Raw genomic sequence first — 16745 nt, forward strand, 5'->3', positions numbered from 1 at the left:
CGTCCTTGCTGGCTGGGGATGATGGGGGCGGGGGCTCCTGGTTGGGCTCGTTCCGGAAAGCCTCTTTAATTCAGATTGCCCCCCGGCCCACTTTGCTGCTTGAGCGGAAAGGGTGGCCAGAAACGTCCTCCGCGCCCCCCGGGTTGGAGGCTGCTGCTCCGCGGCGCCCCGCTTCGCCTCGCCCGGGGGTCGCACCCGCCCCCCGGGAAGGGCCGGCAGGTGCGCAGCGCCCCGCCTGTGGCTGCACGCGCCCGCCCGCACGCCCGCCCGCGCGCAGGCGGAGGGAGCCTTTTGCCCCCCAGCGCGGCAAACGGGCGGGCGGCGCGGCAGTCCTTCCCGTCCCTGCACCGGAGGAGAGACTACAGATCCCAGGCCGGCGCAGTGCACTCAGGTTTCCGCTTGAATGCGGGCAGGGGTCGTTCCGACGGCCGGCCCCCCAAGCCCGAAGTTCCTGCCGGCAACTCCCGGTCAATAGCGGCAATGGGGCGCGAGGGGCGTGGGAAGCCCCGCGCGGTGGGAGAGGGCAGCAGAAGAGGAAAGAGGCCGCCGTTAACCGGGAACGGGAACATCCGGGGAAAGACAAATGGGGGATCAGGCGCCGGGCCAAACGCCTGAAGCCCCCACAGCGTATCTCACCAGGGGGGGGACAGAGCAACCTGCTGACCTGCATCCACCCAGACCTGGCCAGATTGTGGTATGCGCCTGGCCTCTTCTCACGGTGCACTTCTGACATTCTTATCATCAGTGTACAGGTAGTCCTGGACTCACACCACAATTGGGGCCAGAACTCCCATCACTAAGTGAGGCGGTTGTTAAGTGAGTTGTGCCCAATTTTATGACCTTTTTCATCACTGTCACTGAGTGAATCTCGATAGTTAAGCAAATCCAGCTTTGCCCTTGACTTTGCTTGTTGGAAGCCAGCTGGGAAGGTCGCAAATGGCGATCATGCGCCCCAGGATGCTGCAACTGTCATAATACATGCCAGTTGCCAAGGGCCTGAATTTGGATCACGTGACCGCAAGGACACTGCAACAGTCGTAAGTACAATGACCGGTTGTAAATTGTTTTTTCCAGTGCCGTTGTAACTTTGAACTGTCACTAAACAAATGGTTGTAAATTGAGGACTACCTGTATTACGGTTTTGAAGATAGGCAGGTAGAAGGTCAGAAGGAGTGAATCCAACAGCCAACCCACCCTGAGGACAAGGTTCAACTTAAAAGCACCCTTTCTTCCCCCACAATGAAATCAGCACAGCCTCCAGGGTTAACTATAAAAATATTTATTCTTCTGTAATAAAGTGTGCAGCTCCTGAACAAGGAGCCAGGAAATTATTAACTACTTCCAATAACTCTATCAACACCGAAATGAGGAAGAAAACATACCTTTCAAGACACAGACATACTTTCCAGAAAACTGTCCTCTTAGTACGACTTCTAATGTTATTACGCTATTCATTATACAAATATTGATAATTAGAATGAGGGCATGTACAGATTTCACTACTTTCCAGCTTCGCGGTTGCTGAACACAGTCCAGGAATCCATTTCCTTCACAGAAATGTTTAACAGAGCAACTGCTCCCTTCTGCTATTTTTTGCCAACGGAAACTGTCCAGAGCTATCCCAATATATTTGCAAGAGAAAACAGCTTGTGCTAAGATCGAGAATTGTTCATTATGAAAAGCATGGGTGAAAGTAAACACAAGCAAGAACAACGGGGCCAAATAAAGCAAGACAAAACGTCCCTTCTGTTGTTCCAGAGAAACATTTCACCACATACATTCACCGTGAAGCTTGGAGGGCTGGCGTGAGATCCGTTCACGCTGAAGTACTTGGAGCAATTCATAACCTATCGGTCAGGCTGGCTAAAGATTAACCCTAATATTGAAGGATAATTATCGCAAGGTTGCATTTCCTAAGCTAAAATTCACAGCTGATGGGCCTGCTTGCATTAACAGAGAATTCATTTGGTTTACAGCTGCTAGCTCTCAAGAAAGGGACCCGTTTGTGCCGTTTCTGTGACACTGTTGCACAAACTGGCTTGAAAACAATCAGCGACCGGTACCATGAAGTGGAGTTCGGTGCTGGAAAAAGAATATTCATTGAATTGCATGGGATATTCCTACATTTATTGGATGTTCTTCCAAGGATTTGGTCACACTGGTCCTCTGTTTTCCAATGGCTGGCGGCTGACACCTATTTTCATGCCCCAAAAGAACTGCATTGAGTAAAAAGCACATAAAAAAACTGGTAGAACTGCCCAGTTTATTTAAAGTTGGGGGAGTTCTTCATACTTCAACTTCTGCAGTTCTGTAAATTCTCCAGTATTTCATCTGTATTGCAACAAAGTGCCATATCTGCTCACCAAATTATTTTTAAATTAAATGTAACTATTGCCTTGTCACTGTGAATCCCAATACTCAAAATCCTGAGTAAACCTCTTAAAGTCCTAAATACAGTCTAGAAATTTTAAAAAGCAGCACTTTGCAATATCTTCTAGATTCTTTCTGCTGCCTTGAGGGCTAGTGCTGTGACCATTTTAAAACAATATTTGAGCTTGTCAAACATTGAGAGATCGCATCCCAATTTCTGATCTGAATTCATTCCAGTTCAATAAATAAACAGGATTAGGAAGCACAGAAAATGTGTCTTCATGATTGATAAAATTCTATGCAAGGAATAAACATCTGGGGAAAATCATTTCAGAACAAATTCAGTGTTCACAGGTCTTCTGTTTAGTGCCTGCTAAAAAAGTTAATACCGCTGTTACTTAGAGCAATTTATTTCTGTTTCTTCACAAAGCATTTGATTATCTGTTAAATATATTGTACCTCCAAAGCCAAACAGGTAAACTAGACCCCTTTGCAGGCTGAGAGTTCTGAGGGGAAACAGATAAAATATGGACCATGGGAAGCTTTTCTTCCACAGCTGGCAGACAGATATATCTTGAATCCCTATTATTCAACAGGATCCAATGTTGGAGCTGGAAAGCAAATTTCACACCACCCATTCCTAGTTTCACTAGCTGTAAAAGCCAATCAACCAACCAATCATCCTGACAAACCAACTTATCTGAGACAATATTTTGAAGTTAGAGTAGTGTGCATCCAATGCAAAGCAATACAGAACGGGGTTACTTAGGCTGTTTTGCTCTTCTACCTTCCAAGTCTTTTTTGCGCCTACCATACGCACTAGGCTATCCTTCTCCAACTGAATGTCCTCCAGTGGCCACCCTTCTCTGCTGACCTTTCATCACTACCATTTGTTTGGCTGCCACCTTTGTCTGATCCACACCAGAGAGAGAGTGGCAAGGCAAGTCAGGGTGAGTCTCTGTAATGGTATGTGGGGAGACAGGGCAAAGAGATGCTGCCTAGGGAATGGTCAGATAAGAGGTGGCATAGCCCACAGCTCGACAGCTGTGGGGCAAGAAGCTCTGAAGGGACCCTCCCTAGTTCCCTGGGTTGCAAAGGGGACGGCGGGAGAACTGTACTTTCAGACTTGCAAGATTCTGCTAATGTAGCTTTACAGTAAAGTGGAATTAGTTTATCTGATCGTGTTCCCAATCTGGTCTACCTGCTAAGGCTGACCGTTTCTGAGCAGTAGTAGCTTCCAGGAGGGGTGGAGTCTCTCCCAGGCCTTTCTGGGTAGGACCCTCCCTAGATGCCACACTGCTATTGGATGCTGGGGAGCAGACATTAGACTCTTCCAAAGAGCAGGGAGGCCAGGAAACCCATGAGGGATCAAGATAAAATGATGCTTGTTCTCCTAACCTTGGTTCTGCTTCCACATACAAGCATGGAGCCCTGGAGGAAGCAGGATGGCTTGGGAGCCAAGGCAGGTACCAACAATACAAAGAGAAAGCAGGACTTTGGACAGCAAACCACAGACAATATTGGCCAGATAATTCTCTTGTTGAGACAGGAGCCAGGTCATTTGTTGGCCCTGCCCTTGCAAGATGATGGATACGCTTCATTTCCATAGACTGGAACTCCTGCACAGCGGAGGGACCGGAGAAGCCCCAAGACAGCTGTCCTCGGAAAATGAGGTTGAGGAACAGGCTGTCTTCAGGCCAGAAATCTGTAGAAGGACTGCCCAAAGTTTGTCCTGCTAGTGGACTGGCCTGCCTTGTTCGACTCTGAGCCCGCTGTGGGAGGATGTCTAGCCTATGAGCCAGGAAACGAGACAGAGGAGGGGATCAAACAGCCCAGCAGGGAGGCTGGGTGAGCAGGCCAACGATGAAGCTCCAGGTTGGAGCGGTGGCAGTTCTGATGCCGCCAACCTCTCACACCAGCCCTTCCTTGTGTCCCAGACGTTACAGGGCCAAGGAGTACCTTATGGCCTCTGCAATGATCAGACTTTAAAGAATGATATGTCCGTAACCCCACCATGTAAAAGGACAGAGGAAAGATGAAGAGCTCAGACCTTCTGCCGAAGCCCTCACCTGGCATCTTCTCCTAAACATTTCCTCTCCGAGAATAAACACCGTAAGAGGGCAGGAGGGTGCACTGATCACCTTTTACTTGAAAATAAGCTAATTTTAGGATGTGCGGAACCTGCCGTTGTACATCGTAACTGTCCTCTTCCTGGATCAATTTAACTGCACGGAAACTGTGCTGGGAAGTCTTTCTCTTTCAACACCTGCCTCACGGATCGTTCTACAATAGCCCTGTGTAATCAGGACCAGGGTTGCTATTTCGGTCTGGTGAGAAAATGGATAATTGTCTTTTCATGAGCTAAGCTGCCAAAGGAATTATCCACTTCTTACACTGACAAAGGAAGTCCGTACCCATTTCTCCCACCCAGATGGAAGTATGCCCTGAATTTCCCACACACTCAAAATTTCACACAGCCTTTGCCCTGGGAATAATCCTCTTGCTGCGAATGGGGTTGAATGTCTAAGTTAAGGCAGCTCAAAATGTTTTTGTAGTGTGCCTTTTTCCCCCCAGTGTTGTGGGGGCGGGGGGGAACCTCATCTATTTTCAGAGAGAGCTGAATTGATATAACAGAATCCTGCAATTATTGCTTATGGAAAGTTCTTAGAAGTCTTACAAAACATTATCTTCTTTACTCCATGTTTCAGTTGTGCTTCATCCTCCAGTACTGTCTCCTCACTATCTTGCTTGGTAACAGGATACAAGAAGCCATTTTTCTCCTGAAACATCATTTACTACTTTGCCCAAAGTGCAAGAAAAAAGAAACACTTGCTCCCAGGAGTCCATTCTGACCTGGCCCAGATGGCCATCTTTCTGAGCGTTCACAAGCAAGAACAGCTGAGCATCTGCAGTTTGTGACATAACTTTTCTGTAGAAGGATAGCAAGGAAATCTTTGGCTTTTACACCAGAGTACCGTTCTTGTTGTCGTATTTTGGGGCAGCTCGGGGAAAATTGAGGGTGGCGTACTCCGTAGCATTCTGCGACTGGAGATTTTTCACCTCCTCAGCTGAACGTTCCCGGATTTTAGTGAAGACCTGGATGTCCGCATAGTGCACGCTGCTTTCGTCATGCTTCATGTTCTTGGGCTTGCTCACGGTGGCGTAGACAGGGAACTCTGACACGTCGTCATACACCGGGGCAACGTCAAGTCCCTTTACAGAGAGAAAGATCAAATCGCTTAGGCTCACACCAAACTTTTAGGGGTAAGTAGGTGGAAAACCAACCAGCACTCACGGTCTGTTCATTGACAGGAGCACAAAATTCTGGGCAGAAGTCTGCCTCCAGGGAAAATTTGCTGCATAGGAAGATGGTTTGTACTCCATAGATTAAATCCTTCAGAATGTCTTGTGAAAACAACAAATCTTGCAGGATCTTAAAAGCCCGATTTGTTGGGACCAGAGATGGCTAAGATGGGAAAGTCTGGGCTTGGGATGCGCCGGGAGGGACCACCAGGTCAAGGGAGGGTGGATGGACTGCATCCCACTTCTTCAAATGCCCCACATCACCCTTTGTGATTTTCAGTCCAGGAGAAAAGCCTATCTGCTCTTCTCAAAATTGTCCCCTTATGGCCGTCCGTGTGCAAGTGCCCGAGACACAGAAGACATCTATGCCCTGGAAGAGCAGCATTGCACAAGTGTGGTTAAAAAATGCGTCGCTACAGGTAATCCTCGCTTAATGACCATAATTGGGACCGGAATTTCAGTTGCTAAGCAAAGCAGTCATTAAGCAAACCTGACCCGATTTTACAGCCTTTTTGTGGCAGTTGTTAAGCAAATCACTGTCGGTGTTAACCAAACTATGTGGTTGTTAAGTGAATCACGCAGTTCCCCGTTGATTTTGCTTGCCAGAAGCCAGCCAGGAAGGTTGAAAATGGCAATCACGGGATGCTGCAACGGTCATGGGTTGCCAAGTGCCCAAACTGTGATCACGTGACCATGGGGATGCTGCAGTGCTTGTAAGTGTGAGGAGAGGTCATAAGTCAGGTTTTTCAGGCCCGTTGTGTCTGAACCGTCACTAAACAAATGGTTGTTAAGCAAGGACTACCTGTATTTGCAAAAGGGATTGATGGATGCCGCCATTTCTAACTGGCTATAATTTGTCAGTATCCATGTGGCACTCTGGACATCTGGATTAAGGCTGAGAGTGCTGGTGTAAAGTTGATCTACCAGGGAGCATTCTTCATCCCAAGGAAACCACTTGCTGATACGAAAGTGAGTCAGCACCCTGCCTTTCAAAATGCATTAACAACTTCTTGCAGTTGGAAGTTCTCTCTCTGGGAGCTATGATGTCCTCTTACAAAGAGGATAAAATTCAAATGCATTTGCAACAAGATCAGAAGCCCTTACTTTAAATTCTACCTTTCTTTTTCTCTTTTTTTCCTGTTTCTCTCCTTTCTCTTTCATTTCTTTATTCTCCCCACTTTTCTTTCACTTTCCTTTATTTTCTTTTTCCTTTAAGTGTTTTTATTCTGCAATTTTTTTTCAATAAAAATTAATTATAAAATAAAAAGGAAGTCCTCTCTTTGAGAAGGGAATTTACCTTATTGTTCTCTGGGATCTGTATACTCTGCTTACTGATTCTTGTACCTGTAGGGGGAAGAAAAGCTGATAATTGCAGAAGTAGCAAAGCTCAGCCCTCTGAAATCACAGAGCCTTGAACCTGAATAGAAGGGGAGAACTCCAAGGGAATGTGGCAGTGTTCATGTTCAAAAAAATCAGTAAGCTTCTGTTCTCACAAGCTTTAGTGAAATCTCAGAAAATAGGAGGGCAGAGTGAAGTTTCCGCAGATTATCTAGAGGCGAATATCTTTACTTAAACCCAGGAACGTACCTAGCTACCTGGACCCTATGACCTGAAACCAAGGATCTTGGGGTTCAAAATCCTTGACTGATTGTGAACCACGCAAAATGATGTTGTTGGTTGTCAACTTACTAACCTTCTCAGAATGCAAGTGTTCAAGCCATTTATTAGGCATTCTTTTGTGTGGATGTAGACTCCCAGCTGCTCATTTGTTTCTAAGCAAAAAAAAAGAATTGTCCCCCAGCTAAATTCTCAGGGTGAAGTAAAACCAACAAAAAAGAGAAAACCACTTAAAACGACAGCTAATGGCTGTGGAGATTAATGTGGCTGCTGATGCTGTAGTAATCCTCAGCTGAGTGCCAGCAGCCCTCATGGTGCCCTTGGCAATTTTTTAACCCAATGGCAGGACGCACTTTCCTGAGAAGGCCCCAACCCATCCCTTTGGTGGGCCATTTCCCACGAAGCTGCGGGGTGCCCTGGACTACAGTGCCCACGGCAACGTTCAGTCCAGCCGAAAGATCCCAAGAATGTTGGGACGTTCTGCTTATTTCTCTGCAAATACACCTGCTGGTCACCAAATGTGTTTTGCAAGAACCAGTTCCCCCAAGCAGCTCTTATTTCCTCTTAGGAAAATGATAGGCTGAATTCGGATGCTCCTTCATCCCCAGAATATTGTCCCATCTGTATATGCCCCTCCTCCCCCATCCCTATTTATCTCACTTGGTAAGTCAGGAGCGATGTGAGTCAGCAGCGTGTGACGATGGCCGGAGAACAGCCTAGACTGATTACCTGAGAGCCAGGACAGTCTGAACAATTCCCCACGTGCCTCCAATCTTTTGCTGCCCAAGACACGGGGCATAAAGACGCTTCTCATTATGGGCTGGGATCTGGACAGTCTTTCAACCGCGCCAAGGTCAAATTTTTCCCTCATTCCTCGAGGGCTACGGGTATGGGTTGGGTGCCTCTGTCCTCTGAGATGAGAACATGAATGGAGGGCCTCAAAGGACCAACAGGGAACCATCATGGACGGTCCACCCTCACCTGCTCCCCAAGGCTCCAGATGCCCAATTATAGGGCCAGCCCTGATCTTCGTTTAAGAAACATCACTTCTGGGGTTGTATTTACCTGCTGATTGTGATTATGTTTTGTGTTTAACTGAGTTTTTCACAGTGGTTTTAGAATGGTTAATCGCTCTTTGAGTGAGATGGGCGGTGAATAAATTTGATAGATAAATAAATAAATAAATACTTGTATGGTTATTGACTTTATTTACATTTTTTTAATGGCTGTTGTTGTTAATAGTGGTGAGCTGCCCGGAGTCACGTAGGTGAGGTGGGCACCTGTGCCAATAGAATAAATTCATAAATTGTAAGGAACTTCTCCAACAACAGCTAAGTGGAAGCAAGCTTGGAGATGCTGTTTTTTTCTTTCCTTCTGTCAGGAATATCTGCGCTGTCCTCCCATCAGCTGCTCCCCACCCTGTCAAGTCTGCCCAACTGTCTCAAACATACGACGATGATGGATTTTTTTTGCTTTGTTGTCATTTTAGGGTGGCTACCCAGACTCGCCTTGGCGTGTAAACGGGAGAAATTAATAAATACATCAGCACTGCTTACCTGGTTTTTCTTTTTTTCTCTCAAATAGCAAAGGGCAGTTCCTGTCACAAAAGAGAAAGATGCACAAATGGATTTGGGATGGTTCAAATCCTGACCGCTGTTCCATCACTTTTTTGCAAAAAATATACATGAAAGCTGGCAAGTTGGCCATGCTGCCAAATGTTACAGTGGGGAAATTCTGCTCATCCTTCGAGTCTTTCCCTTCCCCTTTCGGATTTTCTGGTTTTCTTTCTGCCCCCTCCCCGCTTACATTATTCTGTCTCCCTACATTCAGTCCTGGGACATAGCAGCAGCTTGGTTCATAACTGGTAGCTCTCTGGATGGCTGTGTATTGCGTTTCACTTTCAGTTCTATAAACTGTTTTGAGTTTCCCAGGAACAGGAAAACAGGATTAAAAAACCCACAGTAGAACTCAGATAACTTGCATCTTACAGTCAGCAGGCCTGACCACCAAAGGGATGCAATTAGGATCACGCGATGCATGATTAATCCCCCCAAAGCAGAGGCAGATTTAATTCAGGAGCAGCAGGCTGGTTCTGTGGCGTGGCATGTGTGGAAAGAAAAAAAAGTCAACGATGGTTCAAGGAAGCCCTTGTTTCTTGATTCCTGCCCGTGGGCACCATCTTTTTTCCTTTCCCAAGACAGTTGTCCTTTTCAACCTGGAATGTAAGAATGGCACCAGGCCAAGGAGAAGACTCCGCTCTGGGTGCGCGAGAGCGAAACAGCGTCCTCCCGGTGATGAATGCTACTGGGGTGGAACGGTTTAAGAGTCCAAGAAGTGGAATCAATCAAGTGGTTTGGTCTCCTTGGCCAAAAGAGGTCCATCCTTTCCGAGAGGTGGATGCTTATGTGCAATGCGATAGTGTTAAATGAAGTATTTTTCAAAAAACGCCTTGCTCGCTCCACTTTGTCGTGGTCGTTGCTGTTAACCAAAAAGTAGTGTCCAGCTGCAGCACCCTTCTTTACAGGGCCTCTGACCATCCCCACCCTGTTTCGGATGCCCTGAGCTTCCGTGGCAGAGGGGTGAGGGTGTTCAGGCTCTGCCTTCAGCCTCCTTGTTGCTGCCACCACCACCACCATGCCCTGGCAAAGGAAGAGGGAGTGGGGACAGAAGGTACCCGCAAGCGAGTTGGCAATTTAAAGGTGTGGGAGCAACGTTGTTGTTGTCGTTGTGTTCAGCGGCTTACAGAAAGCCACAGAGGGGCGTTGGAGGGGAGGAGGCAGGAGAATGGGGAGGCTGTTGCGAAGTCCCCCACCCAAACGCTCCTTTTCACGTAAAATGCCAAGGGCGGCTGGGCAGTGAGTGAAAGCCGCAGCTCGATGACCTTCTCCTGAAACAAACACCGGGTTCTAGTAACTGTGGCCTGAGTGCCCCCCCACCGCGGAAGAAGGGGGGGGGATCCAGAAGCAGCTGGCAACAATTGTGGCCAGATGCCCAAAAGTGATGGAAAGAACTCTTTTCAGCCCTCCAAGCCACGCTCCTGGCTGCTGGGGCCAAGAGAGGGGTCAGCCCTTCTCTAAACAGGGCAAGCTGTTCTGTAGCTTCCTTTGGTTGGGCCCCCCCTTTCTGTTCCTTCCAGGGACACCTCCACCCTGCCTGGCTGGCGTGGAGGGAGGGGGCCCAGGGTGGCAGAGAGTTCCCTGCAGCTCCATCTCCTGTGAAAGACAAAGAAACGCCCTTTTGGAAAAGGGAACAGGGGTGGGGTGGGGGGGTGGGCAGAGAACAGCAGGGGAGGTTCGTGCCAGGGGGCAGCAGGGGCTTTAAATAGCTCAGCCTTAAATATAATCATTGGCATCTCGAGCCTGCTTGCAAAGAAATACAAGGCCCTGGGTCGGTTTCCCAGATTGCTTTCCCTTTGTATTGGCAAGGCAAGAGACGGACCCCACAGGTCCTCTCGGGCCCATCCATCCCGCCACCTCAGTTGGATCAGCTTACAACCGAAAGCGCAGAGAAGCGCTCCAGCAATTTGGGTGCTCCCGTTCTGAATGCAACCCACTATGTTCTCTGCCCCTTGGAGACTTATGGCTGCACGCATGCGTGCACGCCCGTTTGGTATGCTCATCCTATGGGGGGAGGCTGCTCAGCTAGACCACGGTTTTCCACAGATAGTCCTATCCTGCAACGGACATAAAAACGGGGCGGGTTTCAATCATCCAGTCGAAGCTGCCATCTTGACTTTTTTGACCCCTCCCATGGATGCTCTTGGGTAACACTCCAGCTTTTTCTTTCTCGAATTTGCAAAAGAAAACATAGTCGTCACAGCAATGCGTGATGTCAACAAGTGTAAAGTGATGCATGTTGGGGGGAGCGTGTGTGTGAGTACGTTTCATTAGAACAGTGTGTCTCAATCTTGGCTACTTGACGATGGGTGGGTTAGGGTTAGGGTTAGGCGCATGGGGAGGCAAGAAAGCTTTCCTCCCCCTCTCCTGGCACTAGAACTGAGGCCATCCATGGAAACCCAATGAAGAGAGATTCGGGAAATACTTCTGCACTCAGCGTGTAGTTTGACTGCAGAATTCTCTGCCACCCACTGTGGGAATGGCAGCCCATTTGGATGGTTTAAAAAGGGGACTGGTCCATAGAAGATGGGGCGATCAAGGGCCACTAATCCTGAGGACTGTTAGCTACTTCCTGCCTTCCTTGCCGGAAATGGTGGGAAGGGAATCTCATGAGGAGTCCTGGGTGCTCTCTGAGCCTGGTTTTTTTCTTGCAGACCTTTCATTGCCAGGCTAGGCAACGTCTTCAGTGCAACGAAACGTCTGCAAGAAAACAACAAGGCTCAGAGAGCACCCGGGACTCCACAGTTCAACCCTGAGCTGCAAATATTTGTTTCGATTGGTAGGGAATCTCATACCGCCCCCACAATTCCCGGTTGGTGAGCACCCCAGATCCACCAGGAGGCCACTGGGAGACATAGAAGGCTGGGTTGGGGGGGACTTGATCTGACCCCACAGGACTCTTTCACTGTTCTCACTTCATGATAACAACAGCAAGAAAAACACAGATTCAGCATCAATACGATTTCAAAATGACTGAGCCCCATGGTTTAAATTAACAGCGGGACAGCTAGAAGCATCATCTATAAATAGCCAGTGTGGCAGTTAATTTGCTGGACTATGACCAGAGAAACCAGGTTTCAGTCCATTCTCAGCCTATTGCATCTCCCTGGGGACTCTGGACCAATTGCCCTTCCCCAGCCTATCTTGCAGGGTAGTTTTTATGAGACAGATCCTGGAGAGGGAAGGCCCTGTGCCAGAAATGCAAAACATGATCCCAGCAGGTGAATATAAAACCAGGCTGGGCCAAAGAGAGAAACGTATGCATAGAAAAATATCTAAAGAAGCCCAATCTGCTTTAACAGAGTTTTCTCTTGTAACGTGTAAACTTTATGCAAGATGTTTTGTGGATGTTTTTCTTTTTAAAAAATGTAAATAGATATCAACTGACTTTCAATGGAGATCCGATTAGACAGCATGCAATCGCTGTACAACTGGAACAGGTGATGATGAATGAAATAAGGCCCACTGATTTCATTGGGAAATAAATGCCATATTAGCTTAATCTACCTCCAATCTAGCACAAAGGCAGTTTTAAATCTGCTGTCACATTAACTGAGGCTCCCTTTTAATTCTGGGACCATTTTTGAATCCGTTAACCTATAATTGATTAATTAAATGCAGACTGCTGGACTCCCTAACAGGCCACCGTAACTAGTGAGGATTCCTGGCAGCAGAGCAGGAAATCGAAAAGACCCATTATTAAGCTGAATTTATGTTCCAGGCAACATGGCTATGTTGTCTACAGCAATGGAGATGGGGTAATGTCGGTTTTAATTGTTATTTGCAAGCATGGCTCCCACGCCACCAGATAGGCAGTCGCCTCTCCTCTTCGTTTGTGGTTTGGAAAATCAGCACAATCAGGCTTTGGTGGACAGAGAAGGCAAAGGAAGCTTTGATAATATTCAGCCTGTGAGATATTTCACGCTGAAAGCGGGCCAGGGTCCTGGAAGGCAAGTCTTCTGCAAACTGGCGCTCTCTGGACTGGTTGGACTACACCTCCCATCATCATCCATACCTCAGAGTTATGGAACCTGTAGTCCAATGCACCCACAGTACAGCATGTTGGGGGAAGTTATCTGCCGGGATAACCAGCAAGCACCGAGTTCTTATTTTTTAAATAAATACTTCAGAAGAAACCATTCAGCATGGCTGCATCGGTAAGAGTGGGGGGTTGAGCGAGGACTAAGGAAAATGTTGTCATTTTGTCGTCATTTCTGAGGACTCCAGATGACAACATGGGAACGGGGATGCAGTGCCCCCCCGCCAAGATTAATTGCTGAATTTAACGCCCCCCCCCCCCCCATCAGCACAACACTTCAGAGAATCAGGCTGCCTCTCCCTCCCGCTAGGTGATGCTCTTTCTCTGCTCTGGCACCATCTGGCCACATCCCATCAAAACCAAGCATCAGGACTGCTTTTAAACCAAGCTAAAGGCATTTTTTTTACGGGCAAGCTGAGGCTCTCTGCTGCTCCCAGAGAGAGTTGGCTGCTGTAGAACAAAACAGATTTGTACCGCGGCGTTGTCAGTCCTGAGATTTAGGAGACCCACCAAAATAGAGGGTAAGCTTGGCTAGGATCTCAGAGGCCCAGCTGAGCTGGGGCTGGAACGTGGCAAAAATCCCCGGTCCAAATCGCCTTCCCGGGCAATGGCACCAACTGCGCGTGTGTGAACGTGCCTGCCTGCCCGCCCGCGTGCCAGGAGAAGCGCCCACCGACCCGGCGCCGCTCCCCGGAGAGCTGCCCGAGCCGCTCGCGCACCGCCTCTCGGAGACACAGGGACATCCGTCGCTCTGGTCTGCAGGAGAACTTGCCAGGGTGGCCCCGGCGCAGAGCCCCGCAGGTAGGCTGGCCGCCGCCTCCGGCTGCCAGCGGGGCGAGTGCTCAGCCGCGTCCCCCGGTCTTCGCGCTGCTGCGTTCAGACAACGCCCGGCCCCGTCCGTGGCGCCCGCGCCGGCCCCGGATCGAGCACAAGCCGCGCAGCCCGGAGGGCCGAGCAAGCCCAGGGTCGCTGGGGCGTGAACGCGACTGGGAGGAGCGGCGCCGGAAAGCCCGGGCTGCTGCCTCCAGGCGAGGCGCTCTGTGCATGGGCAGAGTCTGCCCCGTGTCCCGGGCGGGGCTTGGCGCAGGAGCAGCGGGGTCCCCCGCCGCGCCCCCGGGTCAGGGCCGGCCCGCGCCCCCGGAGCCCCCTCCTCCCGAGGCAGTCTACCGTCCTCGCGTCCCCGCCGGCAGCCGCGGCGCCTCCCCTCCCTCCGCCGCTCCGGACTCACTCACCCGCCGGCGCAGCAGCAGCAGCCGCCGCAGCGGTTCCCCATCTCACCCGCCGGCGCCCTCCGCGGCTCGCCCGGTCCGCGCTTCCTGGTCCCGGCTCGGCCCGACGCCCCCGGCCAGCCAGCGAGCGAGCGAGCCAGCGAGCCAGCGAGGAAGCGAGGGAGGGCCGGGCGGCGGTGTCAGGTTTCCTCGCGAGGAGCCGCCGGGCCCCGGCCGCCCTCTGCTGGCGCTCCCCGGGGCTGGCGGGCGCCGGTTCCGGCAGCCGGGCCGGGGGAGCGCGCGGGCGGCGGAGCGTCCGCCCCCCCCGGCCCTGTGCTCCGGCGGGCCTCGAAGCGAGCGACCCTCGGCGGGCATCCGGAGCGCGCCCTCCGCGGAGCCGCAGCCCACGAGCGGCCCCTCTGCCCGCGCGGGGTTTCCGCTCCCCTCGTCCGCAACCTCCCGGCTGCCGGGTAGGGAGGAGCGGGGAGGCGTCGTCGGTCCAGACAGCGCCGACTGGGAGGGCGGATTTGGGGACACCGGCGACGTGGGGCTTCCCTGCCCTGGCCGGGATGGGTGAGAAACGTGGCGGACACAGTGCTGCCATCGGAGCTCCAGCTGGGTTTTTTATGTGTGTTGCTTCCAATGCACTGTCCTGGCTGCCATTTTGACTTTTTTGACCCCATCCTGAGACAAGTGTGCTTATGGCACACTCCCAAGAAAGAAGCTAAACCCGTTTGGATGGGAATACTTTTATTTCAAGAGAGATTTTCCAAGCCGGGCCAGAGTTTTGGGGGGAGTTTACATGCTTGGCGTTTCCTTGTGGAATCTTAAAGTGGGAAGGGACTCTGGAGGCCATCTAGCCCAACCCCTGCTCAGTGCATACTGGGGCTAAAGCAGGTGGGGTTACACTGACAGAGGTCTTCTCCACAGCTGCGTAGCTTTCCTGGCTGGGAATTTTTCCTTAATGTTCCATCAGAATCACCCTTCCTGCAACCCACCAGCTTCTCCATGGCCACAAGATGGTGAGCAGAACTTCCAGGTGACCTCATTTCAGGTCAAGGAAGATCCCTGTCCTGTCCAGTCTGGTCCTGTCCCCCCAGTTCTTTTCCTCAAGGCCAACATGCCTGATTCCTCCAAGATCACTTCATTTCTTTTGTTTTTAATCCCCTGATCATCAAAGAAAGAAAAAAAGTAGGACATTCAACAATCAGCTTTGAGCTTTGCAGGGGGAGAGCAAACCCGGCTGGATTGTGGCTTGCTGCTGTTAAAGGAGGGGGGGAGCTGTTCTGAGAAAATCAACAGGTGGCCCCTTCCATTTGAGCGCAAACCGACACTTTGATGGTTTGGAAAGGAAGCCCGGATACCAGGCACGCTGCCCATCCTTCATCTCCCATCCTTTGGCCTCCAGACAAGACAGCAAGAGCTGGGAGATGTGGAAGGAGACAGGGCACCTGTTGGGGTTTTTAAAAAATAACAATCCTTCGCTAAGAGCAGGAGAGAGTATTGTGGCAGCTGCAAGGTGAACGAAGGGTGGCGGAGGCCTCAGAGGCAGCGTCCATAAATGCTTGTATCAAATGAAAGATCTTAAGGTGCAACAGGAGGCGTGGCTGCTTCTCCTGACACAAACGGAGGGACACTTCCTGCTCTGATCGGCACCAGAGACCCACAATGCAAGCAACACAGGATTGTGACATCTGCTCCCCACCTCCCTCACCCCCAAGACTTTCACAAGCCATGAATCTGGGCCCAGAAGTGGCTTCAGCTGCAAGGCATCTCAGGGTTTTTTGTATGGCCAGGCCCAGACTCGGAAATGCAAACAAACTAGGGGTTTTGCAAGCCTGCTGCTCCCGGTCCCACTCTGTGTGTGTGCCGGGAGTTGCTTTTCGGCCCGACTGCAGAAAGAGAAAGGCGCTCCCTGCCAAGCCAGTCTTGGCTGCCTGTTCACATTCCCTTTTCATAACACGTCTGTGGGCACAAAAGGGTCCCAGGCTGAAGAGTGCCCAGGGGTGCATTTTCTGCTTTCCTGACAAAATCCAGCCTGTGCGGGCATCCAGAGGTAAGCCCTGGGCTGGGGCCAGGAAAGGTCCATGTGGGAGAGGAGAGTCAGCAATCATTGGGCGCCAACTGGAGAGGGGACCCTGTCCAGCCATGGAAGTTCGTAAGAATTTCCGGGGTCAAGAAAGATTTGGGACTTCAAGGAAGCAAAGTCCAACTTCCACAGCAGGCAAATAGGTCAACTAGCAGCGCAAATGTTTACACAATCCTAAACACTGTTGTTATGAATCACTCATTGCATTTTAACTGGGAGACTTGGTCCAAATCTTCACTTGGCCCATGTCATTCACTGCCTGGCAATCCAATCATCATCTCTCTCCAAAGTCTCCCTGCCAAGATTTTGTGAGGACAAATGTGGGAAAGGGGGAGCATATGGGCATATTGCCCCTGGAATAAAATGGGATACGGGTGATCCTAATAATTTATAAACTTGTGGAAACAATTTGAGGGTCTTCCAGCTTTCAACCTGCCAGCCATTCCGATCTGCAGGAAAACTTCTTCTGAAGATGCTCCCACAATCAGGGGCCCATTTTAACT

At 50.3% G+C, this 16745-nt stretch overlaps 1 protein-coding gene across 1 annotated transcript; it reads right to left on the reverse strand.

Moving 5' to 3' along the window:
* Positions 1-1263: 1263 nt before the first annotated feature.
* C9H11orf52 (chromosome 9 C11orf52 homolog) lies at positions 1264-14282 on the reverse strand. The gene is made up of 4 exons (XM_063311267.1): positions 14178-14282; positions 8847-8887; positions 6971-7017; positions 1264-5583 (listed from the first exon to the last, which is right to left on the reverse strand). The coding sequence occupies exons 1-4, from the start codon at positions 14216-14218 to the stop codon at positions 5332-5334; spliced, it is 381 nt and encodes a 126-aa protein (XP_063167337.1). The 5' UTR covers positions 14219-14282; the 3' UTR covers positions 1264-5331.
* Between the last annotated feature and the right edge of the window lie 2463 nt (positions 14283-16745).

This window comes from Candoia aspera, chromosome 9 (assembly GCF_035149785.1).
Source record: "Candoia aspera isolate rCanAsp1 chromosome 9, rCanAsp1.hap2, whole genome shotgun sequence".
NCBI classification, from domain to species: domain Eukaryota; kingdom Metazoa; phylum Chordata; class Lepidosauria; order Squamata; family Boidae; genus Candoia; species Candoia aspera.